Source organism: Leptodactylus fuscus, chromosome 7 (genome assembly GCF_031893055.1).
Source record: "Leptodactylus fuscus isolate aLepFus1 chromosome 7, aLepFus1.hap2, whole genome shotgun sequence".
Classification (NCBI taxonomy): Eukaryota; Metazoa; Chordata; class Amphibia; order Anura; family Leptodactylidae; genus Leptodactylus; species Leptodactylus fuscus.
The window spans coordinates 20,205,354-20,221,656 of record NC_134271.1 but is presented as its reverse complement, the minus strand read 5'-3'; the positions used below and the strand labels follow the sequence as shown (position 1 = coordinate 20,221,656).

At 45.0% G+C, this 16,303-nt stretch overlaps 3 protein-coding genes and 1 non-coding gene across 5 annotated transcripts; 3 read left to right on the top strand and 1 right to left on the bottom strand.

Moving 5' to 3' along the window:
• Positions 1-1,247: 1,247 nt before the first annotated feature.
• Positions 1,248-6,098, bottom strand: C7H11orf98 (chromosome 7 C11orf98 homolog). The gene is made up of 4 exons (XM_075280479.1): positions 6,026-6,098; positions 4,128-4,252; positions 2,043-2,140; positions 1,248-1,852 (listed from the first exon to the last, which is right to left on the bottom strand). The coding sequence occupies exons 1-4, from the start codon at positions 6,059-6,061 to the stop codon at positions 1,722-1,724; spliced, it is 390 nt and encodes a 129-aa protein (XP_075136580.1). The 5' UTR covers positions 6,062-6,098; the 3' UTR covers positions 1,248-1,721.
• A 164-nt stretch (positions 6,099-6,262) lies between these two features.
• Positions 6,263-6,395, top strand: LOC142214696 (small nucleolar RNA SNORA57). Its single transcript, XR_012717278.1, has one exon. It is a non-coding gene; the product is annotated as a small nucleolar RNA SNORA57 (small nucleolar RNA).
• Positions 6,396-7,042: 647 nt separating this feature from the next.
• Positions 7,043-13,346, top strand: CSKMT (citrate synthase lysine methyltransferase). 2 transcript variants are annotated; one of them, XM_075280478.1, is made up of 3 exons: positions 7,043-7,050; positions 10,565-10,674; positions 11,536-13,346. In XM_075280478.1, exons 2-3 carry the CDS (start codon positions 10,590-10,592, stop codon positions 12,186-12,188), a joined length of 738 nt encoding a protein of 245 aa, XP_075136579.1. In that variant the 5' UTR covers positions 7,043-7,050; positions 10,565-10,589; the 3' UTR covers positions 12,189-13,346. The 2 variants fall into 2 exon arrangements, with proteins under 2 accessions (XP_075136579.1, XP_075136578.1); XM_075280477.1 differs by having other exon boundaries at positions 7,044-7,126.
• A 1,234-nt stretch (positions 13,347-14,580) lies between these two features.
• On the top strand, positions 14,581-16,270 carry TMEM223 (transmembrane protein 223). Its single transcript, XM_075281330.1, has 2 exons — positions 14,581-14,910; positions 15,909-16,270. Exons 1-2 carry the CDS (start codon positions 14,589-14,591, stop codon positions 16,199-16,201), a joined length of 615 nt encoding a protein of 204 aa, XP_075137431.1. The 5' UTR covers positions 14,581-14,588; the 3' UTR covers positions 16,202-16,270.
• Positions 16,271-16,303: the final 33 nt, after the last annotated feature.

The following is a 16,303-nucleotide window of genomic DNA, read 5'->3' as shown; positions in this document are numbered from 1 at the left end:
GAAGTCCCTACTGATTAGGCCCGGATGAATGGGCCTAATCAACAGAGGAGAGTCACTATGGAATGCTATTGTAATGCCAATCCCACAACCAAATATGGTGGCGGAAAAAGAAGAGAAATTTCTCTTCATTTTCCGCTGTGTGAACCTAGCCTTAGGGAGCCTTCACACGGAGTTACGCTGCGCTCATTCTGATTGCAAAAACACGTTCAGAATGAGCGCGTAAAAAGCAGCTCCCATTGACTTGAATGGGAGCCGGCCTACGTGCGCTCCCCATTGAAATCAATGGGAGTCTTTTTCCCTATTCCTTTCAATGAATTACATGCGTATCACACTGAAGGCAATAGGGAAAAAAGCCTCCCATTGATTTCAATGGGGAGCGCACGTAGGCCGGCTCCCATTCAAGTCAATGGGAGCTGCTTTTTACGCGCTCATTCTGAACGTGTTTTTACAATCAGAATGAGCGCAGCTTAACTCCATGTGAAGGCTCCTTAAAGTAGTTTCCGAGCAAATTATATTGATGACATATTCTTAGTAGAGATGAGCGAACAGTAAAATGTTCGAGATTCGATATTCGTTTCGAGTAGCCCCTCAATATTCGACTACTCGAATCGAATATCGAACCCTATTATAGTCCATGGGGGGAAAATGCTCGTTTCAGGGGTAGGCAACATTCGATCAAATTATACTTACCAAGTCCACGAGTGACGGTCGGGCTGGATCCTCTGTGCAGTCTTCTCCGTGCAGCTTCCCTGCGGCGTCTTCCGGCTCTTCAGTCACTCTGCCAGGCATCGGGCACTACAAGCAGACATGCGCAGTCGGCTCTGCCCAGGCCCGATGCCTGGCAGAGTGAATTCAGAGCCGGAAGACGCCGCAGGGAAGCTGCACAGAGAAGACTTCTAAAGGTAGGAGAAAAACCAGCGTTGATTGTCCGACTGTATAGCATTCGGCCAATCAATGCTGGTTCTGCATCGAACTTTTCCATTCAAATAGCGAGTGGTACTCCATCGAGTACGAGTATTTCGAATACCGTAGTATTCGATCGAATACCTACTCGATCGAGTACTACTCGCTCATCTCTAATTCTTAGCAAACTCTGGGATTTTTGCCATGGTTCTCTACAAAAGATGGAAGGCTGGAGGTTGTGGAGCTGGAGTCATAGTTGAAAAGAAAAAGTTACCAACTCCGGCTTAAAAAACAAAAAATTATTTATAGTACACGATTATTGGTATTGTATAATTAGATGTATAGTTTATTATATATTCACTTTCACATGAATCCAATCGTTGGCTTTTTAATGAATTAGAGAATCTCTATCGCTTGTAACTGATCATAGCTGTCCGTCATTTATGAAGGAGTCTGAGTCGGACAAATAGAGGAGTTGAGGTTGGTGGTTTTGTCCCAGTAAGAGCTCTCTATAGATGACACACACTATGGTATAGGACGCCGCTTCCAGTTGTACTGGCGTCCTGGCTATACCTTGCAGTCCAGCAGATTCATGAATGCTGGGCGTTCCATATTTTTGTATAGACTGAATCACATTCAGAAAGGTCAATACAATGTCCTTAAACATAATAAAGAACCCCCTTCTGGTGGTGAGCGGCCGCATATATACAAGTGATATCTTTGATTTCTGTTTCCCTACAAAATGCCCCCAAACCAGGTAAGAGGCACCAGTCCAGAAATAAGGTTTATAAAACGTATCCCTGTACATGAACTCTTCCCTAACTACTGGTGTCTGGGGCAACGTCCTCCATTTCCACATCCTTCTGAGATTTCTTGGATTTCCTTTTCTTGGTGCTGCTCTCAACTTCCATGGTACTAACAGGTTTTTGAGGTTTTGACATGGGTTCCACTAAGGAATAAAAAAATATGGATAATATTAATCAATGACCTTATTAATTTCCTATACAATACAACTTATACTGTAAATTAGGGGCAGGGGCAAAGTCAATGTGATCGGGGCCTAAGGTGCTGATAGTTGGGTCCCAATCACATGGACAAAGAAGGACCCGCAAATATTACACTCGCTGTCCCCATCGTACCGTCCATGGTTTCTTTCTCTTTCTGAATATGTTGTAATTGCTTGATCAGTTTTCTCTTCTTTTTCCCAGAAAGTGTAATATTCGCTCTTGCGCTAGAACTAGAAACACAAAAAAAGAGAAAAGTTACACATAACAGATATATAACTATTGGATGGTACAATGCAGGTCCTATGCGGCCATAGTTCGGAGTCAGGAAAGAATGTCAATCATGAAAATTCTAGATAAAATTTCTGAAAATTGGAGAACGTATCCCTCTTAGCTGGCCAATGTGTCTTATAATACACCGGGGCATTCACAGACTAGATGCTATGGTAAACAGGGGTCTATAGTCTGCTAATAGGTGCGCAGGGTCCTAACTTTATAACTTAAGGTTATGTTTACACAGAGTCCACCTCAATATCAGCACCAAATGCCATCTTGTATCTGTCTGTTGTTTTCAATAGGAGGCAAAGATTGAAGACTAGAGATGAGTGAACACTGTTCGGATCAGCCGATCCGAACAGCACGCTCCCATAGAAATGAATGGAAGCACCTGGCACGTACACTTTGCCGGAGGCCGGTCGCCGTGCCAAATGCTTCCATTAATTTCTATGGGAGCGTGCTGTTCGGATCGGCTGATCCGAACAGTGTTCGCTCATCTCTATTGAAGACTATTGCATTTGCAGGTGTGGCTGACTCCATTGTGGTTATGCACACCACCCATCAGTCCAAGGCTGATTTTAACGGGTTATTCCCATCTCAAGGATTCTAACTATACTACTCACTATCTTATGTAAGATCAAGAGTTTTCCTAAATACATTGCTTTAGAAATGCTGCTTTGTTTGCTTACTATGCGAGATCATTCCCATGGTCCCAGCCTGTATTATTCCTTATCCAGCATTATAGGACAGATGACATAGCTCAACACTCTCTGGAGGCGAGGGTGGCTGAGTTCTCGGTTCTAAGAATGGAGAGTGAGTGAGAGAGAGAGAGACAGAGAGAGAGACTTTGCTGATTAAGTCTTGATTTGAGCGTGAAAAAGTCATGGTGGATAGACAAAGGGACAGAAAGTGGAGAGGAATTTAAGGTGCCACTCCACCTCAAACCCTCCTTCCATTTTCACCATGTGAGCAGCCCATAAGGTTTTTGCTCTGATGGCTTATACCAATGTCTGCAGGTTGTGGTTTTCCTGGAGAGAAAAAAAAAAGATGCAGACAACCTTTGTCTTTTTCTCCACAGTCACAAGATTTCCTGCGACTATCTTGGTTGTGGGTGGAGCAATTTTGCCACGGAGGACGATTTTAAAAGGAATCTGACAATACAGAACTTCTGATAAAGCTACGTATGAGCTCGGGACAGCTATAGAAACACACCTTGGCTTATGTTGTCGGTAGCATGACGGTGAAAAACTACATTTGTAATTCAGGATTGCAAGTCCTCCAAGTGCTCGGATGATGGTTTTTAATCCAAAGTGTTCTCTGTATTGAGCTGCTCCACGGTCCTGCCCCTTTACTCTGAGAGAAAGCTGTAGTATCCTACCAGAAGCCCGCTGCAGCTTTCACTCACATTAGATGGGAGAAGATGTGGCGCAGCTCACCCCAGACCGCAGAAAGCACTTTGGGGTGAAGAATCGCCATCAGAGCACCTGTAGCCTTGGATTAAGTCACAGTCATGGTGCTGGTAATTTCAAACAGCGCTCCAGGACTCTTACCTAATAGAGTCTGCACTAAAGATGAGCGAACACTGTTCGGATCAGCCGATCCGAACAGCACGCTCCCATAGAAATGAATGGAAGCACCTGGCACGGCGACCGGCCACCGGCAAAGTCAGCGTCACAGGTGCTTCCATTCATTTCTATGGGAGCGTGCTGTTCGGATCGGCTGATCCGAACAGTGTTCGCTCATCTCTAGTCTGCACTACTGACAGACTCCCTTTAATAGGAGTAGTATTAGAAAACCACAGTGTAATGGTTGTGCTGTATAATTGATGAGCATTTATGGCGCCATCGCATAGCTTTTGACCAGTTTGATGCCGTCTCACAGTGCTGTCACATCAATGGGGTGGAAAAACCCATTTATGCCATCTTAAATATCTTTCCACCGTACCTTCTCTTCCGTAAGTGATGAACTGTTATTAAGTCTTGGTCTACCACAGCACCAACGATTTTATGCTTCCTCTTTTTCTCTCGAGTAATCACGCGACGACGTTTAAAGAGATTTTTTTGCAAGTCCTGCAGTGGGAAAAAAAAAGAAGAAAAAAGTGAACATTATAATATAACTAGTAATAAAAATATAATAATAATATAGCAATAAATGTAACACTACACATAAGACTCAACCAAGCTTTGTATCCTATACGCTAGGTTCACACTAGCATTCGATCTCCGTTCTGTGGTTTCCGTCTTCTGCATGCAGAAGACGGAAAGCTGTCAGACCGGGTCCGGCCGTGAGCGCCGGTGAACGTTTTATGTTCTCCACCGCGAAACCGGATTTTTTAAATTGGATACAGAGTACTGCATGTCCGACTCCGTGTCCGATTTTTTTTTAAAAACGGTTTCGCGGCAGAGGGCATAAAACGCTCACCAGCGCTCACGGCCAAACATCTTTCAAACCCATTCAAATGAATGGGTATGAAAGAGTCCTGCAGGTTTCTGTCTCCTGCCTCTGTTTTGTGCAGGAAATGGAAACCTGCTGAACGGAGACCGGGCGCAGATGTGAACGAGCCCTTAGTAGTTTTAGGTTATTAGATGTCTTTGGATTCTGGAACTTCTGTTATTGACATAAGGCAAAGTTGACAGGCCCCTCTGGATCATAGCTTGGAAATTCTCTTTAACACATGCTATGGGGATTTCTCATGGACTTCAGCTGAGCTGTAGAGAACCAAGATCTAGCAAGTCCAACTTATAAGCCAACACATCTAGAAGAAAGCCAAAACCCCCCATGAGTTGGATGTCAATTGAATCATATAAAACCCTGGATCAACTTGCTATGGGTTCTAGATTTTGGATAAAGATGTGTAATATTTTTTTTCTTTCAGAGAAGGCATCCAGACCGCACAGTCACCTAGGAGTCCGTGTCTGGCCTGTACTGAAAACCACATCTAGGAGGCTGAGAGTCCATGTCCCTGCTCAAGTGTTTGGTCTGGTAAATACAGTCAAAATTTGGTATGTATTCCACAGACTGAACACGGCCTTCTGAAACTGGCCTTAGCAGTTATCACCCACTGAGAGCTGACGTGTTTTTTTTTTGAAAGGATTATCTACTTTTTCAAAACTGATGGCCACCTTGTAACTAAGCTTTCTAACAACTTTTGAGTGATGCATTTTGTAATATACCTAATGAATTACATTCCAATAAAATAATAAAGGGCTTGTCAAGTGTCACCGCTACACTATACCGAGGTCAGTGCGCTGTAATGGCAGCCTATGGAACTGCAGCCCCATTTATTTCAATAGGAGGATGGCTGCTTCTGGCTGTATAAGTAGTATACGGCTTCCAATTGTCGAAACACCTGATTGGGACAGGGTCAGGTGCCGCACCCCGACCCATCTTATACTGATGACCTATCCTCAGGATGAGATCCCTTCAGATTATAAAATGACTTTTCATAAATGTATCAGGTGAATATATAGGAAACTTTGTAACATGTCTTAAGAAATGTTTCCCTTTTATATTCCGCAGCGCTTTACACATACTGTCAGTCACTGTCCCATAAGACTCACAATCTACATTCCCTATCAGAATGTCTTAAGAGTGTGGGAAGAAACCGGAGTATTATTAAGCAGTTGTCTGTATTTTCCAGCCTCCTCCTCCTCTCTTCATAGACTACTTATAGTCACATCATGAAGACACAGTGTAAGTAGATGCTGGCTGCTTGTCATGGGGGCTCCTCCATTAACCTTGAACTAGTAAATCCCTAAAGCTCTATCTACTAACTTGTGATCAGGCTCAGATTATTAGGTATCAGTACACACAAACAGTGCGGGATACGGATGAGTAAATACCGTTTTCGGCCGGTTGATCTTCCCTCCCGGAGCCATGCTGTTGTCACGTTTGCTCTTCTGCAAAGCACTTCCGGTTTCTCTTGCGTTCCGAGCCTCGGTTTAGCCTACACTGCTGCCCAATCAGGAGTTAGCGAGTGGGCGGGGCGAAGGGGTATATAAGCGCGGAGCTCGCTGTGTCCCTCCTTTTCGTGCTCAGGCAGGTGAGGAGATAGTGGCGGGGCTGGGGCTTATGTTGTGCCTCCATTTCTTGGCATGCCGGGTGTTGTCCGTACCCCTGTGTGTAATGTACGGAGGCAGATGATTTCCGGTGCTATGTCTTCGGTGCCAGCTCTGACGTGGGCTGGTTCTATCCTCAATCACTGGTACAAGCTGTGCAGAGGCCAGAATGGTGGGGGTGGGTGAATGAGATGATTGGATTGGGTCTATTATGGGATGTTCAGTTTATTTTAGGTCTGATCTGCATATGAAGGTACCTTGGGATGTGTTCACACATAGCCTGAATCCTTATTAGGTCTGTGTGCGGACAGTGCTCTGTGTGTTACAGGAGGGGTTGTGTCTATGTAGCATAGAGATATAAGCTTAGGATGCATGCACATAGCAAATATACCCCCTGAAATCTGTATGATATACTGCCTGAATTTCCAGATAGAGATCTAGAGACCTGGACTTGCAGTAATGGAGATCTATGATGTCAGCAGTCCTGCCTCCCTACTGGTGTCCCATGTGAATTACAGCATAGGCTAGTGGAGCCACATGGCGGCTACTCCTAAGATCCTAGATCCTCATGATGGAAGCCATTGCATTCTGTAGATGTGAACATGTGATCTGGATTTACCAGTGTGCATGGTGCAGACCCCATAGACTATAATGGGGCCTACTGGGTGTCTGCCCACAATTGGTGGTGAGGAAAGGCCACCTAGTTTCCGTGGAATACAGCCCCAAACATAGTATGTTTATATTTATATATATATACTGCACCTTTTATATTCTTCTAACCACTCCCATGTTCTTTCAGCTTCCTCAAGGTGAGCCATCTACTCCTGTTTTGGATGGGGTCAGGCGTGTACAAGTCTGGATATCTCTGAAGACTGAGGAATCTTGGTTTGTATACTTGACATGGAAGGTGTGATGGCGCCTGAAGAACTGACTCGTGCATCTGGTTATGATGTAAAGCCATAAACCAGAAGTTACCAATAAAGTGCTAAGGACTGGTGAATATGTCCACCCTAGGAGTCTGCTGTCTATGCAGGAAAACTTACTATAAGGGGGAGTTCACACAATGTAACGTGCCGCCGCAAAATAATGAAATCAAAGGGAGCATTTACGGCACACAAACTCACACGCCATATACGTACCAGTTCACGTGGCACGTTACGTCATGTGAACTCCCCCTAAGTTGTCTTCTATGCATAAATGGCCAAGACCAGGAGTCAGATTGCTTTGGAGCAGATTTTGTGGTGAAAACCAACAAATTCTATCCACAAATTGCAGTGTGAACATGCCCTAATAAGCTGGTGTTGACTAAAGTTAACACTGTGTGGTGAATGCACAGCAGTGAAATGTAGCAAAGTGATGCAATAGTGTTACTATATTGGCCAGTCAGTGATGTATTTGACTACTTGGCTATTCCTGGCTCAGGTTGTTTGCTGTCCATTCACCCCACCCAGGTCCCAAACCTCAAGAGGCTCCCTGTTCTCTGCTGCCAAATCTGTAGATAAATCGGACATTGTGTTCAGTAGTCGTATTGGTCAGCAGTGTCCTGTCATTCAGTCACATGGGGGCTTGGCTATTCCTTCATTGTCTAAATATGAGGTAATATATGGGAATATCTATAAATGTGCCTTTACCTGCCACTGTTATTCTCTGGTCACTCCACATGCTTTTCCTGCATGGTGGCTAGTGACCGCTGACCTCAGGCATCCTAAAAGGTGACCGTGACTGGCCCTTACCACTACTGAGCACATGCTGCAATCTGACAAGTGGACTCAGTCTTGTGTATTAATATATGTGATTTTTAGAATAAACCTTGTAAATGAGAATTTTTTTTCAATAAAGCTGCTTTAAATAAAATGGTCTCCCTTATTTCTTCCTGAAGGTTAATGGTTCATAGGCTTTTTGACTCAGGACTGAGTTGTCTGGGCGCCCGGACTCAGCATCATATACACAACTTCTCTGAACTTCAGTGTCTATGGGTTAGGACCATGAAGTAACTAAAAGGCTGTCAGTGTTTTGCCTGTGCACACTTTACAGTCTGTCCTTTCTGTCCTGTAATAGACATGATCAGGACCGATATACAGTCTCCATATTCATCCAACATGCACACAGGACAAGGCAACTTGTGGACTCCCGGTCAGCTGGAGTTACTTACAAGAGTCCCTGCTATATACACACGCTTACTATCACATCAGACTGAATGTTTGAGGGCTAATGTGTCAATGGAGCTCCAGGACTCTGCTACAACTACTTTATTAACTTATTTATATAGCGCCATTTATTCCATGGTGCTTTACATCTGAGCGTTTAGACACGGTGCACAAAATATACAGAAATTAGTGACAGATTGGCACAGTGGGGTAGAGGGCCCTGCCTGCAAGGACTTATAATATAGCTTATACTGGTCCAAATTTAGTCTTGTGGTTGGGTCAGTGGCGGCTGTGAAATCCCTCAGCAGGGCATGCTTGTCCAACTTTGTTACAGGGAGGTTCCCATCTGGATATATATATCATATATATATATTTTTTTTAATCGGGAGCCCCTGACCTCTTGAGAATGTTAGGGCACGTTCACACTGGGCAAGAGGGGGCAGATTTTGATGTGGAGTCCACCTCAAAATCTGCCTCCTCACAATTGCTCCCCCCCCCCCACACCAAAACGGTTTGTTCCCGCTCATGGGGGGAAAAAAAAGCAAGCGGCCCTTCAGGCGGATTCCGCGGCTGATTCAGCTGCGGCGTCTGCCTTGCGACACCTCCCTCCAGACTAGGCCCATTCATTTGGGCCTAATCCAGAGTGGAAAGCCATGATGGAATATGTTCACTCGGAACCTGTGTTAACGAGCCCTAAGGCTCCTCTTACTTGTATAGGCCATTTAACAGCCAAGCAGGTGAAGAAAGTGTTTTTTTTTTTTTTTTTTCCGTTTACAACCTACAAGTCGGTGGGCCTGATGTGACAGATAACAAATGCTTTAAAAAGAAAATGTAAATTTTAGGTGACCCGGTGTGGATTTATGTACATTCTCTTAGGTAGGGTTCACACTACCATTCCATTATAAAGGTGTCTTGTTAAAAAAAAAAATCCTAATCATGAACACTGATATTGTTTTTTGTTGTTTTTTTTTTCCCCTTCTAACATCCATTTAATGTATCAATTTAAAAAAAAAAAAAAAAAACTAACAGTGGCATCAGTTACTTTTTTTTCTGAGCATGTTCAGAAAATGGACACAAAATAAGGGGGCAGTAACTGATGGCTATTGGTTACTTTCTGTTGCCCATAGACTTCAATGTTAATAGAAAGGACACTTGCCATCCTTCAAGAATCTGTTTTTTCAAATGGACACATCTTGCATGTAGAATTTTTTTTTTTTTTTCTTTCTTGGTCCACTTTGTCAGACTTCTGACTGACTGGGTGTAAACAGACACGAACAGTCGCAAGATAAACTCTCATTGAAATGAATGGAAATTTTAATGGATTGCCGATGGTTCAGCTAGTGTCTGCAGCTAAAATCTTGTAATGGTCAATAGCTATCAACACTGCTGCTGGTTACTAACGGTAGTGTGAATGCCCCCTTACTGGCTCACATATGGGGCCCCCAAACTTTTTTTTTTATTCCCCTCCTATACTTTGGAAGTGTTCCATGTATCTAATATCTGCATTTTTGTTACCCAGCTCAGCCCTGTTGTGAAGTTAGTCTAATATACTGTGTACTCTGCTACTGATCAGGATCTGGATCACCAGGCTGTTCTGCCGGCATGCATACTAAACCTAGAGTGTAAGCTCTTGTTGGCAGGGCCCTCAATGGTCATTGTGTTACCTTTTGTATACCGTGTATAAACCCTCAATTTTGGCATTGATGTCGCCCCACTTTTAGAAGGGCGTTCCTTACAGCCTAGACTGTAAGGAACACCCCAGGCCCCCACCCTGTCAGAGGGGAGGTATTAGTGCCGAAACTATCAGCACTGATGTCTCCACCACCAGGACACACCAGGTAAGTGGGGTTTCTAGTGGTATATAAAACTACACACTAATAAAGACAAAAGGTCCAATTTAAACGGATTATCCTAATATCATCTCTGGGGACTCAAGACCCCCCCCAGTTCACTGATATTGAGGCAGAATGGGAGAGCTATGCTGCACACCCACAGTACAAATTGTAATGGCGAGTGTAGGTACTGCAGTGTTGCTCTCTAGTGCTGTTTTGTTACTGCTGATCTGTAGGGGTCCCAGGTGTTGGACTTCTGCAGATCTAATATTTCCCTTTCACTCTAAAATTGTCAATTTTAGTATCAGTTTGTAACTCTAAATATCTGCACCATTGATCCACAGACTGCGTTCCCCTCTGCTGTTCCTGATGTTCAGGCTTCGCCGCGTGCTGTTATCCCTTCGCCCGCCTCTTGTGCAAAGATTTGGGACAAATGGCGACAAAACGCATGGAGGTTGGTAGTGGTTCTGCTTTTTAGTAACTCAACTGCCTATGAAGTATTTAGCTGATGTGTTATGGCTGAACCCTGGTAACCACATGGATCACTGCCCTTCACCTGGACTTGCAACGTTAAACCAGTGCAAATACCGGTGCAGTATAAGAACTGGCAAGGAATATTAAAGGGATTCTACCATTAAACTACCTTTTTTTCTAATGAACACGTCGGAATAGCCTTAAGAAAGGCTATTCGTCTCCTACCTTTAGACGTGGTCTCCACTGCACCGTTCTGTAGAAATATCGGTTTTAACCGGTATGAAAATGAGCTCTCCGCAGCAATGAGGGCGGGCCCCAGCGCTGAAACACCGATGAGCGCGTCCCCATTGCTGCCCAGAGCTCTTTCCTGCCCCGCCTCCTTGTTCTGCAGCAACTTCGCCTCTTCTGGCTTCTCTTGCTCTTGTAGTTCGATACAGGAGCATAGAGAGGCCACCCCAAAATGGCCGCCGGCCAGCTCCTGTATTGAACTCCAAGAGCGGCTACCCCAAAATGGGGTTTGCTCTATGTAATTGCCCCTTACTGATACCCAACTCCACCCTCATTTCTTGAGTTACATCTCCCACTCTGTCACTGCAGTTATTTGGGGCAGAGAGACTATTTGTAGCTAATTTGCATACCATGAAAATGGACCTGCAATGCAGTATAGGAAAGGCATCTTTGGAAAGCCGCCCTACAAGGCACTGTTCTTAGTCTGATCGTGATTTTCCTACTGACTTCCTTTAATCTCATCCATGTGAAAAAGTTGCTTCCCCTTTAAATGAAACTTCTAGCAATGGCATTAGGTTTTCCAATCTCTAACATCTATGTCATCGTTTTGCAGAGAGTCTTCGTCACGGTATGGGCAGTAGCTTGGTTTGGGATAACATTTACTCCAGTAAGAACAGCAAGGATCCTTCACATTTTGACTGGTTCTGCGGTTACAAAGATTTACAAAGACTTCTGCTTCCGCTTCTATGTGAAATGGCGCCTACTATAAAGCATACAGGACAACCTTTGCATGTGCTGGACTTGGGATGTGGCACCTCAGACGTTGGTCTTGGTCTTTTTCGTGACTCTGACGTTGCGGTTCTGATATCCTGCATAGATCGCTCAAAGCCTGCAGTACTTGCTATGAGAGAGCGCTTTGTGCACCAGCCTGTTATTCCCAAGCATCAAGGTTCTCACCTTGAATATATTGAAGCTGATGTGACGGATCTGCATGGCGTGCGCTCAGGGAGCATATCACTTGTATTAGATAAGGGAACCTGTGATTCCCTTTTACGCGCAGGAACACAAGAAGCGCAAAGACTGGTGCAGGAAGCCCTTCGGGTTTTGCAGATGGGAGGCAAATTGGTTCAGTTCACAGATGAAGATCCTGATGCTAGACTTACCTTTTTGGAGAAAGCTGGTGCAGGACCAAATGTCACATTTCATGATCTTAGTGATAGGGATGGTATAACATATTATGCTTATATTGTGACGCGATCCTCATAAGGCAGAAGTATCATCCATTGGTTTAATGGTTATTTCGGATGGCTTTTGTTAGAGATAATCCTCCATGACTAGTCCTCCATTTTGTATTCTAATCGATTTATATAGAACTACTACGGTATGAGGGGAGGTTACTCTGAGTGTGAAGGATGTAGACATGGACGTGTCTGTAAGCTGCTGGTTCTTAGCTCGGAGGCCTCATTGTGAGAGGACACATCTATATCCTGTGTTCTTATCTTTTTCTCTCAATGAAACCTACACATGTTAATCTTTGAGAGTCTTCAGTAGTTGATACCTTTGTAATGGCTAACAAAAATGATGACAGATTGCAAGCTTTTGAGACTACTAGGTCTCTTCATCGGGCATGGTATGACACAGTTTCTGAAGGCATGCATATTTATACACAAAAAGAGATACTGGAATCAAGGGTTCGGTGCGACAAATGATGGATGATCTTGTACGTCTAGACCAGGGGTGCTCACACTTTTTCAGCATGTGAGCTACTTTATAACATGCCCAAGTCCAAAGATCTACTACCTACTTCTTGTGGGCGAGGGCGAAGCGGGCCTGTGGGCGGGGCCGGCATGAGAGCAGGAGACAGCGGCGTTCTGTGGCCGCCCAGGGATCCCCGGTGTCTGTTTGTTCACAGCGCAGGCTGAGAGTTATCTCTGGACACTGGCAGGCGGGGCTGCGGCAGCCTCGCCTGCCAGTGTCCGTAGATGACTCTCAGTCTGCGCTGTGAATAAGCAGCAGCCCGGCTTCCTTCATCTCTAAGAGCGGGGAGCGCGTCATCCCCCGGAGCTGCTGCTGCCCGGCCTGCAAGTGTCCGGAGTGCTTGTTCGCAGCGCAGGCTGAGAGTCGACTCTCAGCCTGCACTGTGAACAAGCAGACACCGGGGATCCCTGGCTGCATCCCACGATCGACCCATACGTCCATTGCGATCGACCGGTAGATCGCGATCGATGTATTGGGCACCCCTGGTCTAGACACTTTCCCAGGAAAGCACTATAAGAACTGGACATACGGATACAATAAACAGGATACATCTGATTGGCAAGTATTGCTGTGTGTGAGATGATTTGGAACTATACAGCATACTCTATGCAGGGAACCCCTTGTTGTCCCTAACACTTTATTATACTTTAATACTACTATACCAATACTAAGATATATATATATATATATATATATATATATATATATATATTTTCATATATATATATATATATATATATATATATATATATTTTCATATATATATATATACTAATCCTGTCTCAATCGCAGGTCTAGTAATACAAAGTAGCAGTCTGGTTTTTCAGATTTACCTTTTTTTTTTTTTACTTTAATGTAACAAATTTTGCCACAATCTCTAGTAAAAAATGTTGTAAAAAGTGAAGTAACTTTTCTTTGGGCATAATGGTAATTTTTAACAGTTTGTCACATTTATCATGTATTGTATCACAGTGTAATAAATTTGGTGGAAAAATAGCACACTCTGTTGGGAGGGGGGTGATCGGTGTGTGGAGCTTTCCCTGTAAGGATGAGGTAGGGGGCCCCGGACAAAAGATTGCATCGGGGCCCACAAGACTTTAGTTACGCCACTGATCCAGCATGTTAAATTTCAGCACCTGCTCCTTTTGGTCTTGGGAGATTTGCAGAGAGGACACGTATCCCTTGCCTCATTGATGAACACGTATGTGTATGAGGAATCATTAGGAAGAGCTGTCAGACTAATGAGTATATCCTGACCAATACTGAAGACTTATGGGCACATTTACACGCTTTATAGAGGCAACTTCTTACTTCAGGTTTTCCCAGACTTACATATTATTAAAGCTATACTTAGAATAAGCCTTCAATATGTGATCTGTGGGGTCTGAAACCTGGGACCCCTGCTGATCAGCTGTTATCGGTCACATGGTACAGCAGCAGCTCAGTGAATGGGGTTGAGCTGCAATACCAAGCACAGCCACTAAGCAATGTGCAATGATGTGCTTGTGAACTCCTCAACTAGCTGATCTGTGGGGGTCCTTGGTCATCAATATGAAAGTCCTTTTTAAGGGTTGTGGCACTTTTTAGAGGGGCACTCCATTACTCAGGGAAAGGGCAGATGTGCAAATCATCTTCCTAGGGAAAAATCCTTGTGTCCACTGAACCTGTTTATGTTTCCAACTAAGTCTGTATACAATGACACTTGTGAGTTCGCCTATTGGGCTACTATATCGCAAACATGACTAGTACAGTACACGGTGAAGTCTGAAAGCAAGAAAGAGCTCACAGCGACGCCATCTTGGTACTCTCAGCCTCTTTTGGCTCTGCGCACGCGCCGCACTTGGCACCGCCCAGCTGCTGACGTCACTCTCCCGCGCCTCCGTGTCGCTGGTTCTATCAGGAAGAAGCATGGGTCTTCAGCAGTTGCTAGGAAACGTCCGGGCCTGGTCCATTAGGAGCGCTCACTCGGTTATCCCCAGCCGTTATTTGCAGGCAGATCCCGTGGGCAGAGATGTGCTTCTGTTTCAGCACCACAGGCCGCGCTTCTTCCGGCTGCTGGGGGTCTTCTGTGTGGCCCAGGCCGGGTTCTGGGCTTACCTGGCTCATTTTGGTTACACGTCATTGCGGGATATAAGGCAGAGTAACCCGGGGGAAGAGAAGGAAATGAAAGGAAGGAACATGGGCTCCCCCTTGTGGAGGACGGCGTTCACGGTCAGCTGCTTGTCAGTGGGTACGTGACCTCCAGCTCGTAGAGGGTATATAGCTGTATACAGGACAGTGACGTGAGCTGCCATGTAGGACTGCTATACAGCATGGAGGAGATGTGACTAGCAGGGGCCACCTCATACCACGTGACATACACGGATTAACCCCTGCAATGTAGATAAAAGTCACCCCCATACTATTAGGGTGTACGGCCACGCAAGATGGACAGAGACCCCCAGCCCTGGACAGGAGCGGCAGAGCAGATCGGAATTAAAGGGATTTCTGGCCCCCCAGTGCTGTGTATACTGATGACCTCTACAGTGACTCATTATTGGACTGTTGGGGGTCAGTCGCTCGGACCCCGAATCATTCAGCCAATCCCTCTGGCCCTATACCGATACTGTGGTCGCGCCTATTACCTGGTAGAGGCAGAGCCACTTCATGCAGATTGGTGTGGGGTCCAGGTGTCAGTGTAGGGGAGGAAAGGTTCACAAAAAAGATATACCTTACCCATTTCCCACCAGTCTGCTCCAATCTCTGCGGCCAGTGACAGAATGCAGGTCTTAATACCCCCCTCCCCCTTTGTGTAGTGGCTGGGGAACTTATTGCAAGCTCTGTCCCATTTACTTGAATGAGACTGCGCCATAAGCCTTTAAAAATATAACCTGGGCTGATCCCTTTCAACTTTAAAGGAAGGATGTCTGATCTGTAGGCATAATGGTAAATGTGTTTAAGAGTCCAGTGGGCGGTCCTACTAGGTACATGACAATCATCTCTATGCATGTTCAAAGGGAAGGCTGTCAATCACTGAATAGGACCGCCCACTGGACTCCTAAGCCTAGAAAGAACCCCCCCCTCCCATAACTCTGCTGTATGGAGCTGAAAACAAAATTAAAATACAGAACAGCAGATGACGCGAGGAGTCCAGGTCTAGTCTCAGTCTATATCGTACAGATTGGACGTGACTATGTATATGGTATATACAGCCTGTTCACATTAACCCTTGTCTAATTCTCTTCTCAGGTTCCCTTATCATGGCTGCAGGCCTGCTGTTCTCCCGCCGATCTGTCAGTGCCGTCACGCTGCACGCAGGAGGAGACAGAGTGACTATTGCCACAGCAGGAGTGTTCGGTCTAGGTTCATCCTTCACCATCCCTTTAAGGCATGTCTCTTGTATGGCTCACCGTTCTGAGGTTCCAGCTATGATGCCACTGAAAGTGAAAGGCCAACCTCTGTATTACTTGTTGGACAAGCAGGGACAGGTTTCCAATGCCAAGCTGTTTGATCTCACCGTGGGAGCGTATCGTACACTCTGAGATTACCGTCATATACCTCATGTATATATGTATAAATAAATAGTGCAGATTGTTAAACCCCAGTGTGGTCCGTCTGTATTCAGAGACCCAGGACTGGAGCAG